Raw genomic sequence first — 23917 nt, forward strand, 5'->3', positions numbered from 1 at the left:
TATTATTTAACATGTAAGGATGAAAATTCAAATACCAAATTATCTATGTTTTGAGCCAGAAATATATATATATATATTTTTTTTTGGATAATTCCATGACATTTTCATTTATTTTATTTCGGGGAAGAAAAATAAAATAAAAGATTTTTGCTAGGTCACATCTAGACAAATTGAACATTTGAAGAATGGTCTGTGGGCCCAAATTGGTCATTCTATCTTATCCAAATCGAGATTTACTATTTTCTCCCCTCCAAATTTTCTCTAGGATTCTCGAAAAATTCTTCGATTTCGTTATTCATCTACTTTTCACATTCAGTGAATAGTCAAGACATTGGGCAATATCCAAAAAAAATATTTAAGAAATCGATCTAATTCTATCTCTATTCGTTCTGTTTAAAGAAATGAAGGATCCTAAAGAATAAATCTTTCTTTTAATTGTTGAATCTCTTTGATCGAGAAATGTGTGATATTCCAAATCCTTGTTACTAATGGAATCGAAATGATCTCCAAATTGATCATTTAACAATTTAGTCCATAAACTTTAATAGGTAATAATTTACTCCACACATTCAAACTTTGTAACAATTTAATTCCTATTACAAAAATAAAAAATTTGTGTGAAGATTTAATGAGATGAATGAACATATATTATTAAAATCAAAAAGCCCAATTCATTCCAGACACCTCATTCAAAGATACAACAAGATATGCACTGAATATGATAGATTAGTGCAGCAAATATCACTGCCATGGAATTGATTATGATATAAATATGAAGGTTATATCTTAATTGCACATTTCCACAATACATTAATGAGACAAGGTGAATAATCCAATAAGCTAAAACACAACATACAACATACTTTTATATATAGAATTACCTCTTCAAGCAACTTCCTCGGAGGATGCAAAAGACTGTTGTTTGACAATGTTGGGGAGCTTTTTGGGTAGACTAAATACAGGCTCATCTGCAGCAAGACCTTGAAACGCCATGCCTAACGAATATCCTAACGCTCGAGCAACCGGGACTGCTACTGCATTTCCTACTTGAATGTACCTGTTACATCACCAGCATTTATATGTTTGATGTCTTGGAATAGGTACTTTGATCACTAATCTTCAATACAAAATAGGATATATATCTTTTGGGGATTCCACTGGCTAGAACAAAAGAATGAATATGTTCAAGGAATACAAAGCAAGAACGTTATTGCAATCAGTTCAACCAAATTTCTTAAGGAAGGAACAATCACTTTACTCGAATTGGTTAAGCGATACATATAAGGTTGCAAACGGTGGTGTGATGTCCCACATTGGTTGGGGAGGAGAACAAACCACCATTTATAAGAGTATGGAAACCTTCCCCTAGTAGACGTGTTTTAAAGCCTTGAGGGGAAGCCCGAAAGGAAAAGCCCAAAGAGGACAATATCGGATAGCGGTGTAATGGTCCATTACAGGTGGAATTGAGTCAATTCTTTGAATGCAAATATGAGAACCTACATTGGTTGGAGTCGAGAACGAAACATTCTTTATAAGGGTATGGAAACTTCTAGCAGAGTGAATTCTTTGAATGCAAATGTGAGAACTTACGTTGGTTGGGGGGGAGAACGAAAACTTCTAGCAGAGTGAATTCGAACTTACGTTGGTTGGGGAGGAGAACGAAAACTTCTAGCAGAGTGAATTCTTTGAATGCAAATGTGAGAACCTACGTTGGTAGGGGAGGAGAACGAAGCATTCTTTATAAGGGTATGGAAACTTCTAGCATTCTTTATAAGGGTATGGAAACTTCTAGCAGACACGTTTTAAAACCTTGAGGGGAAGCCCATAAGAGAAAGTCCAAAGAAGACTTCTAGCATTCTTTGTAAGGGTATGGAAACTTCTAGCAGACACGTTTTAAAACCTTGAGGGGAAGCCCATAAGAGAAAGTCCAAAGAAGACGATACTTGCTAACGATGGGCTTGGGCCATTACAAATAGTATCAGAGCTAGACACCGGACGATGTGCCAGCAAGGAGGCTAAGCTCTAAAGAGGGGTGGACACAAGGCGATATGCCACCAAGGACGCTGGGCCCCGAAGGAGGTACATTGGGAGTCCCACATTGATTGGAGAAGGGAATGAGTGCCAGTGAAGACGCCGGACACCGAAGAGAGGTGGATTGTGAGATTCCACATTAGTTAGGGAGGAGAACGAAACATTCTTTATAAGGGTATGGAAACCTCTAGCAGACGCCTATTAAAACCTTGTAGGCTTAAAACAATACATACAGCAAAGTTTCTAAACCATACCTTTCTTTTACAGGCCCAAAGAGCTTGTAATAATCTGGAAAGCCTTGAAGTCTTGCATTTTCACGAATTGTCAATACTCTTTCTTGCTCTGGATGCAAAATTGCCTATGGACGTCAAGGAAATGAGTTGATTGAAGGCTGGTTAACACTTGATTTCAAATCATTTCTCCCAAGCAAAAGCAATAAAAGAGAAGAAACGTAGAGTTAACCTGGTTGTGAGGCTCTGCCCGAGTAACAACTGTAGGCACTGTCTCGTCCCACCATAACCGCCCAAATGGCCTTCATCGTTTCATAAAAATGGGAAATATAAGTGAAGGGTTATGACATTGAAATGAATAACTATGAGATGATTAATAAAACGCCATTGCTTACTTTGGTGATGATCCCTTTACAAAAGTCATGGCATAATCAGGAACCTGCGTTTGCAATGACCTAAGATAACATAGGACTAGAAATGGAAAGAAACAAAATAATACACATAATAGTCCAAGCCTACCGCTAGCAGATATTGTCCTCTTTAGATTTTCCCTTTCGAGTTTCCTCTCAAGGTTCTTAAAACATGTCTACTAGGGAGGGTTTCCACACTCTTATAAAGAATGATTCGTTCTCCTCTCCAACCGATGTGGGATCTCACAATCCGCCCCCCATCAGAATCCGGCATCCTCGCTAACACTCGTTCCCTTCTCCAATCGATGTGGGTCCCCCCAATTCACCCCCTTCAGGGCTCTCACAATCCGCCCCCCATCAGAATCCGGCATCCTCGCTAACACTCGTTCCCTTCTCCAATCGATGTGGGTCCCCCCAATTCACCCCCTTCAGGGCTCAGCGTCCTTGCTGACACACCTCCTCGAGGCTTAGTCTCCTCGCTGGCACATCGCCTAGTATTTGGCTCTGATTCCATTTGTAAGAGCCCAAGCCCACCACCAGTAGATATTGTCCTCTTTGGATTTTCCTTTCCGAGTTTCCTCCCAAGGTTTTTAAAACACGTCTACTAGGGAGAGGTTTCCACCCCCTTATAAAGAATTATTCATTCTCTTCTCCAACCGATGTGGGATCTCACAATCCGTCCCCATCAAAATCCAGCGTCCTCGCTAACACTCATTCCCTTCTCCAATCGATGTGGGACCCTCCAATTCACCCCCCTTCAGGGCTCAACGTCCTTGCTGACACACCTCCTTGAGGCTTAGCCTCCTCGCTGGCACATCGCCTAGTGTTTGGCTCTAATACCATTTGTAAGAGCCCAAGCCCACCACTAGTAGATATTGTCCTATTTGGGCTTTCCCTCAAGGTTTTTAAAACACGTAAGCTAGGAAGAGGTTTCCACACCCTAAAAAAGAAGAATGTTTCGTTCTCCTCCCCAACCGACATGGGATCTCACACACAACTTGTATATGTTGTTTTATATTAAAGTTAAACACGTGTAAGATACAAAATCTTACCAAAGGCTTTCCTGATTTCAAATACACTCTCTGAATATCAGGATCCCATTCAACTTTATTATCAGGGCGAACACGAACGCCGGGTAAATCTCTGAAGTTTGCCCCCTATGAAAAAAGTACAGGTTAGTGAACGAATATTAGAAGTTAAAAAAGCATCTCAAAGGCATTAATATTTTAGAAAACCTTTCTCTTTGGGATCTGACAAACACGTTGATAGTCATCTGTATTTAGTTCAAGTGGCCGATGATCATATAATTCGTGCATTGCTGGCTTAGACTTTGTAGAACAATCAAACCTTTCTGTAAATGATAATCCACCAAAGATATTACAATTGGCAAGACCATATTCAAATAAAGAAAATAGAAGAAAACCCTTAGACTAAATCATATTCAAGATTATAACCAAGGACAACGTTCGTTAGCTCTATTTTACTTTGGATGAAATGGTATCAGAGCCAGACACCGAGCAATGTGCCAGCGAGGAAGCTGAGCCACGACGGGGGTGGACACAAGGCAGTGTGCCAGCAAGGACGCTGGGCCCCGAAGGGGGTGGATTGGAGGGTCCCACATCAATTGGAGAAGGGAACGAGTGCTAACGAGGGCTCTGGGCCCCGAAGGAGGGTGGATTGTGAGATCCCATATCGGTTGAGGAGGAGAACGGAGCATTCTTTAAAAGGGTGTGGAAACCTCTTCCTAGCAAACGTGTTTTAAAAACCTTAAGAGGAAGCCCGAAAAGGAAAGCCCAAAGATGATAATATCTGGCACGAGGAAGCTGGGCTCCGAAGGGGGTGGATTGGGAGTCTCTCATCGATTAGAGAGGGGAACGAGTGTAACGACCCAGATCCACCGCTAGCAGATATTGTCCTCTTTGGGCTTTTCCTTTCGGGCTTCCCCTCAAGGCTTTAAAACGCGTCTGCTAGGGGAAGGTTTCCACACCCTTATAAATGGTGGTTTGTTCTCCTCCCCAACCAATGTGGGACATCACAATCCACCCCCAAATCCACCCCCAGCGTCCTCCTGGCACTCTTTCCTTCCTCCAATCGATGTGGGACCGTCCCCAAATCCACCCCCCTTTGGGGCCCAGCGTAGTGCCTCGTGTCAACCCCCCTTCGGGGAACAGCGAGAAGGCTGGCACATCGTCCGGTGTCTGGCTCTGATACCATTTGTAACGATCCAGATCCACCGCTAGCCGATATTATCCTCTTTGGGCTTTCCCTTTCGGGCTTCCCCTCCAGGCTTTAAAACGCGTCTGCTAGAGGAAGGTTTCCACACCCTTATAAATGGTGGTTTGTTCTCCTCCCCAACCAATGTGGGACATCACAACGAGTGCCTGCGAGAACGTTGGGCCCCGAAAGGGGGTGGATTGTGAGATCTCACATCGGTTGGGGAGGAGAACGAAACATTCTTTATAAGGGTGTGAAACCTCTCCCTAACAGACACGTTTTAAAATCCTTGAGAGAAAACCCAGAGAGTACAATATTTACTAGCGGTGGACTTGGACTGTTACATGGTTTGGTTCACTCGTTGATTTCAGAAAAAATCTTACCAAACCAAATTGTGGACACCGCTATCAAAAAGCAAATGTTGCACAAGAGCATTGTACTTTGCATTCAATAATCTAACACATATCAATACATACTTAAAGGAAGGAAACAAAGTAGCTAACCTTCCCTAGGCAATCTAATTAAACGCTGAAACTCAGTCATGGGAGGTTTATCATAAGGCATTTCATCTCGACGCTCATCATTTCCAACCTGCACATAATTATGCAAACAAAACTAAGAACAAAATTAATCACTGCAAACAAACCAAACTGTTAAGAAAGGTAAGAACATACAGCAGGAAGATCAGAAATTGCATCTTCCAAAAGAAGCTTTTTTTCCAACTCAACGCCACTATGTCCATCATCAAAAGCAACAGCATTCATCTGTGCATTATAATCATATATTCTCATCAAATCAAACAACAAACCAAACCACAATGCCTCAATAACAATTCCATACCTCAAATTCAGTAGGAACTCCACCCCTCACTACAACATCATGAGTTGGAAGAGGATACTGTGGAAGCTTCTGAAAACAGGGGAAATGAATGTTATTACAAGTTTCACAAGGTCCCTAGTACCAAAACCAATGTAGTTATGAGCCAACCTCTGTTGGTTGAGCACCCCACATAAACATTCGCCTACGAAACTGTGGAAGTCCATATGCACCTGCTGCTATCATTCCCATACGAACTTGATAATTCATTGATATTAAACGACCAAGCGCATACCGTCCCAGATATCCATTGGCAAACCTTACAATATCTACTACATTCTCCATCAAAACATATTTAGGCCTAAGATACTCCACTAAGTCCATGAAGACAACAAGCTGTTTGTTTTTCTCATCTTCCAGTGGATTTTCTATGTTCCTGAAGCGATTGAAACCACTAATACCCTGGCAAGGAGGCCCTCCGCAGATAACATCCACATCACCCTACCAACCCAAAAGTTCTAATAAGAATAATATTGAAGAAAAAAAGTAAGTAGAATAATTAAACTTACAGGCAAAGGTAAGCTCTTTGATTTGTAACCATTTGTCACAAAATCTTTCAACTTTTCCTTGCAGTTGCTGTTAAATAGAACGTAAAGTTTAACTCAGTCAAATGCTTGAACAACAACGATATCAGGCAAGACAACTTCACTAGAATATGTACCTCAATCCCTCAATTGGCTCCCATGTGTCTTCATCAGAGCCATAACCCTTCCAGGAAACCTACATTTAAATAAAAATAACTTATGGACTAAGGGATTAAACAACCCATATCAACTAAGTTAAAGAATATAGCTAAGAACATTTGTAACGCCTCAAGCCCACCGCTAGTAGATATTGTCCTCTTTGGGCTTACCCTCAACATTTTTAAAACGTATCTCCTAGGGAGAGGTTTCCACACCCTTATAAAGGGTGTTTCGTTCTCCTCCAACCAATATGGGATCTTACAATCCACCCCCTTCGAGGTCCAACGTCCTCGTTGACACTCGTTCCATTCTCCAATTGATGGGGACCCCCGCAATCCACCCCCTTTGGGGCCCAGCCTCCTTGCTGGCACACCGCTTCGTGTCCACCCATTTCGAGGCTCAGCCTCCTCGCTGGCACATTGCCTCGTGTCCACCCCCTTTGGGACTCAACCTCCTCGCTGGCACATCGCCCGATGTCTGGCTTTAATACCATTTGTAACGCCCCACGTCCACCACTAGCAGATATTGTCCTCTTTGAGTTTTTCCTTTTCGGGTTTACCCTCAAGGTTTTTAAAACGTGTCTCCTAAGAAAGGTTTCCACACCCTTAAAAAGGGTGTTCCGTTCTCCTCCCAACCAACGTGGGATCTTACAACATTACTATTATTACGATGAAAAATATCAAATATTGGTTCACAGTCATATCCACATAACTGATTTAGCAAACTGTTAATTAAGATTCAAGCATTCAAATACCTTAAGAAACAATCCACGCTTTTTAGTTCCATTAGGATCACCGTAACATATTGCAAGTATTTTTTCTACTTCAAACACCTCTTTATCATCTTCAGTCTTTTCATCTTCCCCTTCATCTTCCTCTTCCTCTTCATTAGCAAAAAGATCTACGTACTTTTGTTGTGGCCCTTCACTTTTTATCAAAGAAAAATATTTGCAAAGCACTTCCCACTCTTTTAACAACGATAAAAAATCTTCTGCCATTTCATTTCTAACCTGCAATATAGAACAAGCTAAGAAAGCACAAGGTCTATTATGGTTGAATATCAAGTTGAATTCAATCATATAAAGTTTACCTCTGTCTCTGGGTGATTGAACTTTAGACTTTCACAAGCATATTGATTTAAATCAACTGCCCATTTCTGTTAAACAAAAAAAGAAACAGAGAGGGAAAAAATGAAGCTATGAAATAAATTTCATGTGATCAGTTGTTTAAAATATGTGAAGCAACATACTGTGACTAGGTTCACCCCAGACAAATTGCCGCCTAAACATAATCCAGTTGACATGGCACCACATCCTGAATATAAATCAAGAAGTGCAACATCAGGCTTACAACACTGCTGTGCTTGAGTGACATCCCCAATTGAGGTCACTTCACATGGTCCATTGGTATCACCCTCGGAGGAAATTGTCGACGACGTCTCACTGCCAACCCTTTTCTCACCTACCAGTTAAGATACATGTGAGAACTATAGATTGTGGAGGATGTGAGTTCGTAAGCTTGACTTCAAAAGAAGTTATTAACCTAGAGGATAATTGTTCAGAAGTTATTGGCTTGAATAGGTTTCGGAAAATTGTTGCTTAACTTGAGGAGAAAGTTTAGGAAACTAGTTACACTTTGTCCACTAAAAATACATGTTATTTTCACAACAACAAAGATAATTGAAAAGCATAGGTGGTTAAGGTTCCTCTATTCAAAAGCTCTCTCCCCTCAGGTTGTTCTTGCTGTAGTTATTTGTTTCGACATATTTCGATCGTGAGCCATTTCTAACAGAGACATTTCCAAGAAATTAATTCTTTTACAAACTTACTTTCAGGCAGTTTAACGAATGAGGAATATGGCAACAAGTATAACATGTCACAGTAGAAGTCACAAGCTGGAAGACGGGTTTTCTTCTTATCCATGGCCATCTGAAACAAAAAACAAGCAAACAAAATTAGCATCATCCTAGTAAGAAAACCCTCAAACAGATGTACAAATGTAAAAATTATACACTTAGAGGAATTCTAGCTATATTTAGCTTCTTAACAAGACAATCCAATGGATTATCATCCCGAACTTCTGAAAAGAATACACGCTTGTCATTGATGAGATGAGCATGATCTTTCACAACCTAAAATGCAACAAACAAAATCTAATGTCAATTGATTACCAGGCCAAGAACAGTTTGAGTAAAACATAATGGAAATGCATTATGTTCATCTTACAGTATCTTTAGCTCTATAATACCATTGAGCAGTGAAATATAGTTGCCCGTCGACAGCCTCGAACATTTCAACAATTCTGCATATATAATCTTCCTCCCCATCTTCAGCCTAAACACAACCTTCCATGTACAATTAATATAAGAATCTACGCCAAGAATTTAAACAAGGAAAACAGTATCCTACAGAATTTTAAAAGAAATTAAAACTTTAAACTTGACTATGTAAATCGCACCTTAACATGGGCATCATCAAAGAGATTGTAAATGGTATTGTCAACTTCAGCCTGTGAGTAATGACGGTGAGCCTGAATTACCTCCTCAGCGTCATCCCTATAAGATAACAGAAACAAAAAGGCACCAAGAAAAAGAAAACCATTAATATTGAAAGAAATCCGCTCTCTTCAATAAAAGTCTGCAGTACTCTTGTACTACATCATTTCTTTTCATAAAGCTAATTTTGAGTTACAATAAAAATGATTAGAACCAAGATAAATAAATGTAACGGCCCAGATCCACCGCTAGTAGATATTGTCCTCTTTGAGCTTTCCCTTTCACTTTAAAAGGCGTCTGCTAGGGGAAGGTTTCCACACCCTTATAAATGGTGGTTTGTTCTCCTCCCCAACCAATGTGGGACATCACAATCCACCCCCCTTCAGGGCCCAACGTCCTCGCTGGCACTCTTTCCTTCCTCCAATCGATGTGGGACCACCCCCAAATCCACCCCCCTTTAGGGCCCAACGTACTTACTAGCACACCGCCTCGTGTCTACCCCCTGCGGGGAACAGCGAGAAGACTGGCACATCGTCTGGTGTTTGGCTCTGATACCATTTGTAACGGCCCAAATCCACCGCTAGCAGATATTGTCCTCTTTGGGATTTCCCTTTCGGGCTTCCCCTCAAGGCTTTAAAACGTGTCTGCTAGGGGAAGGTTTCCACACCCTTATAAATGGTGGTTTGTTCTCTTTCCCAACCAATGTGGGACATCACAATAAATCTTGCATGTGGGTATGTATTCTACAAGCATATAGTTATTAGCAAGAGTTGGATAGTTCATGAACTAGAGATGTTACCTTGAATTTTTCTCCCCAACTACCTGCTGCTTCTTCTGAACAAATAAAAGAAAATAAGTAGATGTGAGTCAAGCTAGAACCAAATCTTAGTGTGTCGTACTTATACAAGCATAGTAATGTATGGTGCAAAACGTCAAGTAAAGATTGATATACTAAAGAGCCTAAGCAGTAATTGCCTGGTGAGCTTGGAGATCAATGGCACAAGAAACATTTCAGTATCGTTGTATCAACATGCATGTTTATATATAAACTTACATTACTTGTATTTTTTCTAATATAACAAGGCTTGAACTAAAAATAACATTAAGAGACCTTAGCAAACAAATGCAATAGGTGCTAGGAACTACGGCACTCCACAATGGTATGATATTGTCCACTTTGAGTATAAACTCTCATGGCTTTGCTTTTGGTTTTTCCAAAAGGTCCCGTATCAATGGAGATAGTGTTCTTTACTTATAAACTCATGATCTTCCTCTTAATTAGCCAACGTGGGACTACTCCTCTCAATAATCCTCAACAATCCTCCCCTTGAACAAAGTACATCACATAGCCTCCCTTTTGGCCTCTTGTGGAGCTTTCGAACAACCTCCCCTTAATCGAGGCTCGACTCCTTCTCTGGAGCCCTCGAACAAAGTATACCCTTTGATCAACACTTGAATCACCTTTGAGTACACTTTTGAGACTCACAGCTTCTTTGTTTAACACTTGAGGATTCTATGACATGGCTAAGTCAAGGACATGGCTCTGACACCGTGCTATGAACCACGACCCTCCACAATGGTATGGTATTGTCCACTTTGAGTATAAGCTCTCATGGCTTTGTTTTTTGTTTCCCCAAAAAGCCCCGTACCAATGGAGATAGTGTTTCTTACTTAATAAACCCATGATCTTCCTCTTAATTAGCCAATGCGGGACTACTCCTCTCAATAATCCCCAACAATAAGATCATATTGTTGTCCCATGACCATGAGAATAGTTAAACTACACACAAGTGGTGGCCAAGATATATATAAAACGAAGAAGCAAACTGCAACAATAGCAGCAGCAGCATTAAGAGAAAAGTAAAGATGTCAAATAAGTTGGAGAATATTATTAAACACAAAGTTGAAAGTTTTGTTGGGATATGGAGCCTGATGCCTATTATTTACGGTAAAGATCTTGTATAAATATATTTGGTAGATATTTCGTAAAGATTTGATAAAGATATATATGGTAGATGTTTGGTAAAGATTTGATAGATATATATTTGGTGGATTATATCTCATAGGTGGTTAAATCTTTGAAAGTTATATTTAGTAAATTGAAACCCTATATATACTCGATTAGGTCATCCTTCCAAGATGTACTTTCTTCACTCTCTCCATTCTCTCTTGTTGTATATACCTGAAATCATCAATAAAACCTTTAGTCCATATTCCTCGTATTTTCTCTCTCCTGTTCTTTGTGTTCATCTTGATCGAGTGTGTGCGTTGTTGAGCGATCCTAACAACTGGTATAAGAGCGAGGCGAAATTCACCACGATCTGTGAAGATTGAAATTTCAAAGATTGGAATCGAAAAGTTTAATGGATCCGATTTTAGTTTCTGGAAGATGCAGATTGAAGATTGTCTGTACCAGAAAGGTCTCACGAACCCCTGTTGGGGGTGAAGCCGGATACTATGACCACGGAGCAGTGGAAGCTCAAGGATCGTCAGGCTTTAGGGTTGATCTGGTTGACGCTGTCCAAAAACGTGGCGTTCAATATTATCAAGGAGAAGACAACGTCAGGTTTGTTGAAGGCGCTATCGAATATGTATGAGAAACCATCAGCAATGAACAAGGTGTATTTGATGCGGAGGCTGTTAATCTACAAATGTCTGAAGGTGGATCTATTACTGGTCATATAAACGAATTCAATATGATTACAAGTCAACTGAGTTCGGTGGATATTAATTTCGAAGATGAAATTAAGCCATTGATTTTGATATCATCTTTACCCGGATCGTGGGATATGTTGTTTCCTCGATTAGCAGTTCACGAGGATCTGATAAACTGAACTTCGATGAAATTCGAGATGTAGTTCTTAGCGAAAGTAGTCGCAAACGGAAAATCGGAGATTCATCAGGCAATGCTCTCAATGTTGATCGAAGGAGAAGAAGTAAATCAAAGGGCCCAAACAATGGGCGATCAAAATCAAGGAACCGGAAAATCTCCAAACAAACCAAACGTAAAGTGTTGGAGTTGTGGAGAAAAAAGTCACTTCCGGGCAAATTGTACAAAGAGGAAGCAGAATCACAAATCAGAGGATGACGATGATTCTATATATTCAGCAGAAGACATTGAGGATGCTCTAATCCTCAGCGTGGACAGTCCGATTGAATCTTGGATTTTGGATTCAGGTGCATCTTTTCATTCGTCTCCAAATAAAGAGTTGCTTAGAAATTTTAAGTCGGAAAATTTCGAGAAGGTGTATCTTGCCGACAACAAAGATTTGAAGATTGAAAGAAAAGGGATGTCTGCATAAAAACTCCGGCAGGAAATCAGTGGACATTAAAGGATGTCAGACATATTCCTAGTCTCAAGAAGAACTTGATCTCTATTGGTCAATTGGATAGCCCAGGTTATGCAACAGAGTTTGGGAAGAATTCGTGGAAGATTGTGAAGGGTGCTATGGTGGTAGCACATGGCACAAGATTTGGAACTTTATACACCACTACAGGGTGTATGAACATAGCTGTTGTTGTTGAGAGTGCTTCAAATTCAAGTATATGACACAATAGACTTGGACATATGAGCGTTAAAGAAATGAAGATGCCGGCTGCGGAAGGAGTTTTGGAAGGTTTGAAATCTGGTGATATGAGTCCTTGTGAGAACTGCGTTATGAGCAAACAGAAACGAATTGGCTTCACAAAGACCGTTAGAGAATTGAAGAAAAGTACCGGGACAACAAAGCAAGTGGGAGTTGAGATTGAGTTGCTGAAAGATTCACCTAGTGATGTTGTAGTGGATACTCAAGAAACTCCTAAGATTGTTGCTAAGGAACCAGAGGTGAAGCAAGTTGGAGTTGAGGTTGAGTTGCTGAAAGATTCACCTAGTGATGTTGTAGCGGATACTCAAGAAACTCTGAGACTGTTGCTGAGGAACCAAAAGCGGAGCAAGTGACACCTGAGCAGGTGTTGAAAAGATCATCCAAAGCTATCAGAGTACCAGATAGGTATGTACCTTCTTTACACTATCGGTTGGTGACTGATGAAGGGGAACGAGAGCCCTTTGATGAGGCCCTACAGTTGGAGAATACAACCAAGTGGGAGCAAGCCATGGATGATGGGATGTCTAGGCTTCATAAATGTGTTGCACTTTCATCTACTGAGGCTAAATACATGGCAATAGCTGAAGCTGGAAAGGAGATAATATGGATGACAGACTATCTAGAAGAATTGGGCAAGAAGCAGCAAGAAGATCCTTCAGGTACATAGTTAAAGTGCCATGCAGTTGGCGAGGAACTCGGTCTATCATTCAAAGACAAAACACAGAAAGTGATGCCATTTCACTCGGAGGTTAGTAGAAGATGGAGATGTGTTCAGAGAAGATAGAGGGTGCAAGGAATCCTGCAAACATTTTGTGTTGATGTTCGAACATTGAGGTTGTGCAAAGCCTCAAGTGGTATGGTACAGATTGAGAATGAAATTCTTGGTTGACTAGATCAGTTTTCAAGTGGGAGATTGTTGGAGTTGACTGTATCAGTATCAGTCTACCCGTGGAAGATTGTTGGGATATGGAGCCTAATGCCTATTTACAGTAAAAATCTTGTAGAAATATATTTGGTAGATATTTCTCATAGTTGGAAAGTTATATTTAATAAATTGAAACCCTATATATAATCGATTAGGCCGTGCTTCCAAGATGTACTTTCTTTATTCTTTGTATTCTGTTACTTTATTTATTCTTTGTATTCTCTCGTTCTACATACCTAAGGTCATCAATAAAACTTTTAAGCCAATATTCCTCTTGTATTTTCTCTCTTCTATTCTTTGTGTTCATCTTGATCGAGTGTGTGCGTTGTTGAGCGATCCTAACAAGTTTGACCTATTAGACATTTTTGAATTATTGTTTACCCAATGATGGTTGAATATTATTAACCACTTCATTAGAGAAGCCTTTACATCCCTTTAGCTTCCTATGTCCTCCAAAACAAATAGTCACCTCAATTCAACCCCGCCCAAAAACCAGTAGACGAACACGACACTCCACAATGGTATGATATTGTCCACTTTGAGCATAAGCTCTCGTGGCTTTGCTTTGAGCTTCCCCAAAAGGCCTCATACCAATGGAGAGAGTATTCCTTGATTATAAACCCCACGATCATTCCCTAAATTAGCCGAGGACTTTCATCATCCAATAGAAAACCCCATTTTCTTGCAGCTAAAGTCCTTCGAGAAAACCAACAACCAAAAAAAAATCCAGCAACAAGCAGCAATACAAGACTTCCAGTATTCGAATTAAGTTCTTCCACACATTGAATACCCACATCAAGAGGTTAACACACAAATACACCAAAATTACCAAAATCTCGTGCAATAATGTCCTATTTCTCGCTATACAACCGAACAAAAAAAAAAACCCAAAGCAATATTTCGGGAATGAATTTCAACTACCTTTCCCCGATACCGCAGAGGCCACCGTTCTCTCGCCTCGCTATCCGGAATGCGGGGCTCCACGAACCTAGCCGAATCATAGTCCTCGTCGCCGCTCAATTCCGCCTTCACCTTCGTGCTCTGAGAACCCAGCTTGGCGGGGGAATGTGAAATGGGAGTTCCATCTCCATTGAGCTCGGATTTGAGCTTCTTGTTGGGGGAAGAAGCATCGGCGTCGGGCTTAGGGGAGATGGGAGCGGCGGATTTGGAGCGTCGCTTGGAAGACATTGTGGGAGAGGAGAGAGCGAACGAACGGCGGGAAAGGAGAAAGAAGAAAAAACGCGCAAAAGTGGAGGGGAGAGAGAGAGAGGGAAAAGGGGGAAAGACCCTTTTATAGTGTCGGGAAAAGGGTCATGATTTTGAAGTTGGCGGGAAGTTTTTTATTTTTTTATTTTTTTATTTTTTTATTAAATTAATAAAAAAAATACTTTTTAACATTGCTATTTTATCTCAACTTCCAAACTTTTTAATAATACTTTTTAAACTAAAAAACATGAGTCACGTTTCAAAAATATCTTTTAATTTTAAAAAATTATTTAAAAAATATTATTAAATAGTTATTTATTTATTTTCAAACGTAATATATTTTGATATATATATTAAAAAATATTGTATGCTAAATAGGTAAAAGTTAATTTTAAGAGTTGTTAAAGAATAATAAATCAAATAAAACTATGTATATATAATTGTTTCTTAATAAAAAAAATGTATAAAATTATGAATAAATTCAGGTTGGTTTAATTCATCTCAATCTAATTTTAGAATAACTTTGAACTAACTAAATGTATTTGAATTCCGCTTAATTCAAATTGTATGGATTGAGTTGGGTTGATAGGGTTGTTTAGGTCGGAGTTGTTAACCCTTCTATCACTTCTTCGTTTACTAAAACTATATTTTTTTTTTCTAAAATATTTCTTAAAAAAAAAAAAAAAGCAAATTTTTAAATGAATAATGTAATTTTTAAATTTCTAAAATTTTACTCTTTGTCTTTAACAATGAGTAAGTAGTGATAAAACTAGGTAGAAACAAACATCAATTTAAAAAATCAAATCAATTAAAAAGCCGAATCACTGGTGGTCTTTAGATCCCTATAAAATTGAAAATAAAAAAAGTTAAACTGTGAGATCTCACGTCCTATGAGAACAAATATTCTTATTAATTATTTTATTAATTATTTTTAAATTATTTAAGATTTTCAATATATTTAAATCTCATATAAATTGTTTGTAAATATAGAGATAAAAGAAGACGGTGATTAAATTATATATCTATAAAGCAGTCAGTCGTCTATGGTATTTCAAATAACAATGGTAAAAATTATTAATTTGTCGGTAGAATAATTAAGGGTATGAGAATTTGAACTAATCTCAAAAGAGGTCATAACTAAGGGTACGAGAATTTGAACTAATCTCAAAAGAGGTCATGCATACTAATTACTATTAAGTCGTGCTTATTTTTACGAAGTTATTACTATTATAATAAAAAAAAACGGTTATATTACATAAAATACTCCTAAACTTTGTGATCGATTTCAATCGTGCGGATAGACTTGAAAAATTACAGGACTAACGTGTAACAATTGAAAGCATATGTGTCATCATTTACATCATTCACATAAATGGACAAGACAACTTTTGTGTACAAATTGATATCAACATTTTGGTAAAATAAATGACAACAATCTTAATCTTATTCCGGATCTCTAATATGCATATTCCTAAGAACTCCTTTTAGGAGAAAACATAATTTTAGAACAATTTAAAAGTTAGAAATGTATTTTTTTATACAAATTTCAAAGAACAAAAACGAAACATTTCAAATTCTAGGAGCATAACCTGAAAACTTACCCGAAGTTCTCGAGTACTTTTTATAATTTAACGCCAAAAAAAAAAGAAAAAAAAAGGAAGAGACCAGAATAAACTTGAAAGTAGAAACTGATTATTTGATCTGATTGAAAATATATAGCCTTTTTCAACGGGCAAAAAGAAAAGGCAGGCACATACAAGACGTAGAAACATAACAAAACAAGTCAAGATGGGTATGGAATAGATATCAATAAAACATGAGGGCTAAGTGTTTGGTAACCTTCTGAGTATCGAGTGCTCTGGTTTATGCTCACATTCAAAGTCCAGATGAACAAATGCCCTTTCAACTTCTGGAAGCTTTTCGATTTTGATCTGCAATGTTTCTCCAATGGCGTGTGCTTCTTTCAATGGCAGCTCCTCCGGAAGTTCAATGTCCACCTGATTGGTTGTCAGTATAAGCATATCAAATTCTTAATTGCATTAGTATTTGAAACAATGTTCCTGTTAAGTTTAAACCATCAAACGGCAACCAAGTATAGATGTTGGTTAAGAGATATGTTTCAACCTTTTTATTAGAACGTGCCAATATGGAAATGTGTGAGATCTCACATCGGTTGGGGGAGAACGAAACATTGTTTATAAGGGTGTGGAAACCTCGCCCTAGCAGATGCGTTTTAAAAACCTTGAGGAAAAGCCCGAAAGGAAAAGCCAAAAGAGGACAATCTCTACTAGGTTGGGCTTGGCTGTTACAAATGGTATCAGAGCCAGACATCGGGTGATGTGCCAGTGAGGAGGCTTAGCTCCGAAGGTTGGTGGACACAAGGCGGCGTGCCAGCAAGGACACTGGGCCCTGAAAAAGGGTGGATTGGGGAGTCTCACATCGATTGGAGAAGGGAACGAGTGCCAGCAAGGACGCTGGATCCTGAGGGGGGTGGATTGTGAGATCCCACATTGGCTAGAGAGAAGAACAAAACATTCTTTATATGGGTGTGAAAACCTCCCTTAGTAGAGGGTGTTCTAAAAATCTTGAGAGGAAGCTCGAAAGGAAAACTCAAAGAAGACAATATCTGCTAGCGGTGGGCTTGACTTCGTTTTAAAATCATGCAGACGTGAATTTAAGAATTTAGAAATATGCTCGTCAAAATAACCACTAGTTACAAATTCAAAATAGGTCAGCAATTTCGCGCTTGTACCTAAGAGTGTAAAGTTATCATATGCAAATCACATTGCGGTGATTATGGTGCTAATACAATAAACGAAAAAACTAAATGCAAGATAGAAAAAGTATGGCTGACCTCTACGAAATAAAGAACACCAAAGGTGTAGGCACGAACTGTATCGACGCGTTTGACCTCAGGATGCCTAGTGACAAGATAAGTCAACTTTTGCAGGACTTCAGGGGGGGCTGATTTCCCCACGAGTGAAACTACAACAAGAATTAACCTCGTGTTAGTTGTAAGCTGGAAGGAATGCAAGTATCATGAAATGAGAGAATGGCTCACAATTCAAAACTGCAAATGCTACAAACATACAATTACTTCAGGTATATGACAAAAATATAGTTATTTCAAATCTTCTTTAAATCATATCACATTTATTGTGACAACATATCTTCTTTTCGCTCTACAACTCGATGAAGAACATTTTCATTTAGAACCATGGGTGCTAGACTTATTATTATAAAACTCCTTACCGGATCTTAGTCGTTTTAGAATTTTGTTATACCCAGTAAAAGTTAAAAGAAGAAAAAGAAAAAAGGAATCATGGGATTTCCCAAAAAGAAGACTGACTAGCATATCCAACAAACATCCTTTCAATTTGCATGTTGTTCAGAAATTTTCATTTTAGGAGAAAGGGAACAAAATGCGAGCAAAATATGTACCTGCATTTTCCCATACAGTTCCAGACCAATTTAAAATTGTATATATGGCTAGAGCAATAGCACCGATCGGATCTATCCACCAAAAGATCTTATCACCAAGAATAGCTGCAACTAATCCAACCACATTTGTTACGACATCGAAGTAATGATCCTGGGAAATAGCATCGGAAGGATTTATGCCATGTATATTGAAGAATTACTTATTTGAAAACAATTGCATAATAATAATTGTAGGCTAAACAACCTTCGCATAAGCACGAACAATATCATTTCTTGAGCTTTTGCAGTAAAACCAGAGGGCAAGTTTTACTACTGTGGCAGAGATCATAATTGCACACAACCAGATGAATTGTTCTGGCGACAGACCCTCAGACGGTTTATCTTGAATTAGTTGTTCTGCAGCTTGAAGCAATACCTGAAATCCTAAACAAGAAATTGAAATGGTTTAGCTATCCACATTGTTAAAGGAACCCAAATCATACAATCGTGCTTGGAATTAAATTTTGACGTGACCAAGATGATTCAACCGTTAAAGATTCCAGGATACAAAATGAATAGATAATTGCACATACTTGCTCTCAGCTAGTTACAAGACATAGTCGTAATATCCATCAATTATGGATGTCAATACTTCAACTTGTTCTAATTGAGAAAGAACCTTCAATTTTAGCAGGAATATGAGGTAGATAGACAATAAAATTACTAGATATTCCTACTATCCGATCATGGTTCAAATGGCTGAATGAGAAAAGCAATGCAATTTCACACTGGATTTAAAGAACAAGAGATACCTAACGTAGCCATGACAGCAGCAAATACAATAATGCCGACTGGCTGCACCCTCAGCTTTCCAATCGGGAATTTATATATATTTACTCGCTTCATGTACAAGTGAGTAAACCAAAGTATTCCACCAGCCAAGAGATCAAGTAAGGAATCCAGTGTTGACGCAGCAATGGCTATGGATCCACTCCGTACTGTAGCATAAATCTGCAAACTGTCACTAGAGAGTGAATTCAAGGTCTGGAATAAGGGACCAGAACAGAGCCTATAAACCACAAAACAATCATAATCAGCTCTTGATTTATATATGCTCATCATTGAGGCCATACCAATTTGAACAATTCATTTTCTATCTCGTTTTCTTTTCCTTGTTAATAGTTGATTTAGGATTAAGTCTGCAGAAAATTGGTGATATCATAATTAATGCTGCTCATTATAAGCCAACGGCTACGAAATTCTTCATCTAGTGTACTAAATTCATGGTTGGTAACATAGACGACCTTCAATAAAAGAAGTACTATATTCGCATAATTTGAGATCTTCATGGCTCTCTCTTCCTGAGCTCGTTCTTCACTGTCTTCCTCGTCAATGCAGTCAGATGTCACCAATGAATCGACTTCCTCAAATGACTTTAAGGTAGCAATTTGCCTTTCATAGTAGTCCTTTTCCCCTATAACAAACCAATACGTCAGTAGTATCTGTTCTTCCACCCTAGAACATTGAAGATGGCGATTACTCAGAAGATGACAACCTCAATGAAATAAAAAACGTGCATTCGAAATGAACATTTAACATCACAACCAGTTTAGGTTAAATCAGATTTCGCTCTAATAAACAGAGGATATAAAACAGAGTTTAGCTTTGCCTCCGCCTTCGTAATCATCTCAGAAGTACACTAAAGAACAAGCGAAAAAAGAGCAAATAATCATAAACAAAACAAGAATTCTCCTCGTTTATAATCTTCATTCTTTCAGCAACCAGAAAGAAATTGAAACAGCAAATAACAGAAGAGATAAGAGAACGATAATCAGGAAGAGAGAGAAGAACCTCTGCTAAAGGCAGTCGACTGCGAAAGATCAATTTCATAGGGAGATTCAACATCCTGAAGATGAGACTTCACTTTTTCAGGCAATCTAGAAATGAACTCGCTACGGAGCGAGTTCACCGAGTATCCCCGACTGAGTCGGCCGCGTCTCCCGCTGCCGTCGCGCTTCACCGCCCCTGCCAACAACGCCGTCTTCGGATTCGAATCCGGTTCTCCGTCCATTTTTCCGGCGAGCTTCAGCACAGGAAGAGTCGCCTTCCTCCTCGGCCAATCGAGAAACGAAGCTGCAAATCCAATGCAGCTGATCTCAGAGAAACGCACGGGTAAACAGAGAAGGAGAAATGCCTTTTTAACTGCAAATTGAAATTTTGGGTGTCATTCGCCGTTTAAATACAAAACCAATTTTAAAAATAATGAGAAATTAAAATAATATTAAGAGTAAATTACTAAATTATATTTTTAGTTCAACCAGTTTGAAATTTGTTTATATTTAGTTATTAAGTTTGACCTAAATTCATTCATTTATTTTATTTATTTTAATTTCGACTATTAAATGGTTGAGTTAAACATTTATTTTTTTTTTATTTTTCGACTTAAATTATAAATTATATTGAGTTACGATCGATTTAAACTAGTCGAACTTGTTAGCCTCGTTAATTTATTTGCTCCATCTCATTAGGTCGTCTCTGTAACGGGTCAAGCCCACTGCTAGTAGATATTGTTATCTTTCAATTTTTTCTTTCGGGTTTTCTCTCAAGGTTTTTAAAACGCGTCTACTAGGGACAGGTTTCTACACCCTTATAAAGAATGTTTCGTTCCCCTCCCCAACCGATGTGAGATCTCAGAGTCTCCATTGCACTTTTTTTTCTCTCGATCTCTCCCACCCAATGTTACGTCGTACATTTATCGTAGATTGTGAAACCTAGCACTCGCACACACAACTCCACCCCTCCTCCAATGTCGGTTGTCGTGCACAACATCGCTAACAAACCATAGATGAGTTAATCTTTCTCTATCTTACACCCACACTCTCGGTTAATCATCTAATATACAACCATCGTTGTCATCGTCATTGTATGCTCAGATGCTGGCACTATTGATTTTGCACGATGAACGATACTCATATCGTAGGTTTTGGGTTCAAGTTACCTATATTTTTTTGAGTAAGAAACCATTTATTCCGACCCTGATTTTCAATCGATGTAGATAACCCGGACCAACACTTAATTATTAAAATTCTTATATTTAGTTTCAAATCAATTCTCGATTTAGGCTCATTTAGCTTCACGAACGATAGTTGGTAAAAAATGACTTACGTAACCCTCTTAGCCATTTTAGGGTAACTTTCAACGGTCACGTTCTCAAAATTCTTTTCGATTGGGCACCAATCGCTTACCCCAAGCAAAAACCTTTATAGGTAAATTTGGTAATTAGTTGCAATTTTATTATGAACTGATTCTCAATAGAGGATTTTAAGGTAAAGTTGAACATGTGTGAGTTGTCTTATGTGTTATACAACGCATGTTCTGTCATGTGATACATATAGAAAAGTCAATTACGAGACTTCATACATAAATATAAATGACGTGTAGCATCATGATAAATACGACAATTATTCATTGAAGATCATGATCACGATGCGCTATGACATATAAAGATCGACTCTATTGATCGGGTACAGATTCTTATTAGTTATGGTAAAATCTCTGATGATTCTCGGTTATACAGAAAAATATATTTTTACCGTATATTTTATTGCATTAAAATTATTATTATTATTTAATTAATTTCAATAGAAATTAACTTTGAGATTTATTAATTAACTAAATTAAAAAATTTATTAAAAGTACAGAAAAATTAAACCATTAAAAATATATAACTATAAACTAAAATGATACGATTAAAAATGCAGTTTAAATTAACGCTTAAATTAATAAATAAAATATTTTACGTTACTTACTCCGATAAATAAATATTTTATTTTTTAAATAAAATTTTTAATAAATGAATAAATATCCAAACTCTGTCCGACCAATTATAGACCGAAATAAATTAAATTAAAATTTAAAAAATATCTCTGTCTCATCAATTATCTCTAAACTTTTTAATGTTATTTTTTAAATTTCTTAAAAGAGCGTATTTTTTTAAGTTTTAAAATTTTTTTAATAATATAAACTAAATTTTTTAAAATTCAAAGATATTTTTTAAACAGAATATTAACGGTAATATATATATATATATATGTAAAGATATATTTTTAGATTTTTTTTATATCAATAAAACTTTAAAAATTAAAAAAATAAAGTTTAATTTTTTAGACTTTAAAATTAATATTATTATTGTTTTAAAAGTTGTCATGTCCATTTTTTTTTAATCATCGTCCACATATATGTCGTATATACTTTTATTCTTATCACAATACAGTCATGACTTAATCTTTTAAACAATCGTATAAAACACTTTAAGCAATAGAAACACTCAACCTAAGTCGGTGGCTGATCGTTTGTAAGTCTAAAGCACACATGAAAAAACGAGCGAAGGTTGATCAACGTGTGAAATTTGTCCACTAAGGCTACCCAACGTCGAAAAAATGCAAGAGACAGCGGAGAGGATCATCGAATCTTGTGCTTCCTAGTAAAAAAAAAAGAGGAGAGAGAAAATATATTTTTTTATTTTAAAATATTATTTTAATATAAAAAATGTTAAGTCAACTAGTGACCAAAACGTTACCAAACCCGAACTATAGGGATCAAAAGTGTAATTTTATCATATTCATATTTGCAAATAATTTATTATATTGATAAAGATGTAACAACGTACAATAAGTTTTATATTTATATTAAATATTTACACGTGTCAATTTTTAAAAAGTTGAAATATTAATACACTATATATAAAAGGTAAATATTTAAACTATATTTAATCTGACTGTGTTATAATCATTACAATATGATTAGATGATCGTATTCATCTATTTTTGTCTATGATTAATAGTTATTTTTATTATTTTGTTAAACGTAATGATAATGAGAGGGAGGGGATCACAACCTAAGGTCAAAGCGTAACCACAAAATCAAAACAAGACAAAAGTCAAAGAAAAGGAAAAAATAGCCCAAAAAACAGACAAACGATAAAAATCAACGCAAAGAACAAAAAGTCATATGTACAAATCTTTGAGACAAGTGAAGCTCACAGATACATTCATCCCTAGAAACCTTTCGATTAGGCAACAATGAAAACGACTCGAGGAGTCTGAGGATGTAATACGTTGTCACAAAGCTTACATTTTCTTGAAGTCTGAGAAAACGTTCAAACCAACTAAACCCTAAACCCTAACCCTAAAACCCTAAAACCCTAAACCGTAAACTGTAAACCCTAAAATCGTAAACCGTAAACCGTAAACCCTAAAACCCTAAACCTAAAGTCAAAACGTAATGATAAAATCAAAACAAGACAAAAGCCAAAGAATAGGAAAACCAGCCCAAAAAACAGACAAACGATAAAAATCAAAGCAAAGAATAAAAAGTCATATGTACAAATCTTCGAGACAGGTAGAAGCTCAAAGATACGTTCATCCCTAGAAACCTTTCGACTAGGCAACAATGAAAAAGACTCGAGGAGTTCGACGATGTAATACGTTGTCACAAAGCTTACATTTCCTTGAAGTCTGAGAACACGTTCATACCAACTAAACCCTTAAACCCTAAAACCCTAAACCTAAAGTCAAAACGTAACGATAAAATCAAAACAAGACAAAAGCCAAAGAATAGGAAAACCAGCCCAAAAAACAGACAAACGATAAAAATCAACGCAAAGAACTAAAAGTCATATGTACAAATCTTCGGAACAGGTAGAAGCTCAAAGATACACTCATCCCTATAAACCTTCTGGCTAGGCAACAATGAAAACTTCTCGAGGAGTCTGAGGATGTAATACGTTGTCACAAAGCTTACATTTCCTTGAAGTCCGAGAACACGTTCAAACCAACTAAAC

The 23917-nt window shown here is 37.6% G+C and overlaps 2 protein-coding genes across 3 annotated transcripts; both read right to left on the reverse strand.

The window, feature by feature from the left end:
* Positions 1–721: 721 nt before the first annotated feature.
* On the reverse strand, positions 722–14725 carry LOC111780458 (DNA (cytosine-5)-methyltransferase CMT3). Of its 2 annotated transcripts, XM_023660879.2 has the most exons (21): positions 14371–14725; positions 9737–9771; positions 8901–8997; positions 8669–8776; positions 8455–8574; positions 8272–8371; positions 7693–7904; positions 7534–7599; positions 7199–7453; positions 6423–6481; positions 6271–6337; positions 5873–6202; positions 5726–5794; positions 5560–5649; positions 5389–5476; positions 3907–4022; positions 3724–3828; positions 2657–2700; positions 2494–2563; positions 2286–2389; positions 722–1057 (listed from the first exon to the last, which is right to left on the reverse strand). In XM_023660879.2, exons 1-21 carry the CDS (start codon positions 14635–14637, stop codon positions 886–888), a joined length of 2574 nt encoding a protein of 857 aa, XP_023516647.2. In that variant the 5' UTR covers positions 14638–14725; the 3' UTR covers positions 722–885. The 2 variants fall into 2 exon arrangements, with proteins under 2 accessions (XP_023516647.2, XP_023516648.2); XM_023660880.2 differs by lacking the exons at positions 9737–9771; positions 14371–14725 and having other exon boundaries at positions 8669–8787; positions 8901–8983.
* A 1600-nt stretch (positions 14726–16325) lies between these two features.
* On the reverse strand, positions 16326–20289 carry LOC111780459 (Cation efflux family protein). The gene is made up of 7 exons (XM_023660881.2): positions 19927–20289; positions 19380–19549; positions 18888–19086; positions 18341–18519; positions 18097–18247; positions 17510–17640; positions 16326–16652 (listed from the first exon to the last, which is right to left on the reverse strand). Exons 1-7 carry the CDS (start codon positions 20144–20146, stop codon positions 16479–16481), a joined length of 1224 nt encoding a protein of 407 aa, XP_023516649.1. The 5' UTR covers positions 20147–20289; the 3' UTR covers positions 16326–16478.
* Between the last annotated feature and the right edge of the window lie 3628 nt (positions 20290–23917).

The sequence above is a fragment of the Cucurbita pepo genome, chromosome 18, assembly GCF_057944985.1.
Source record: "Cucurbita pepo subsp. pepo isolate OVF chromosome 18, ASM5794498v1, whole genome shotgun sequence".
In the NCBI taxonomy this organism is placed as follows: Eukaryota; Viridiplantae; Streptophyta; class Magnoliopsida; order Cucurbitales; family Cucurbitaceae; genus Cucurbita; species Cucurbita pepo.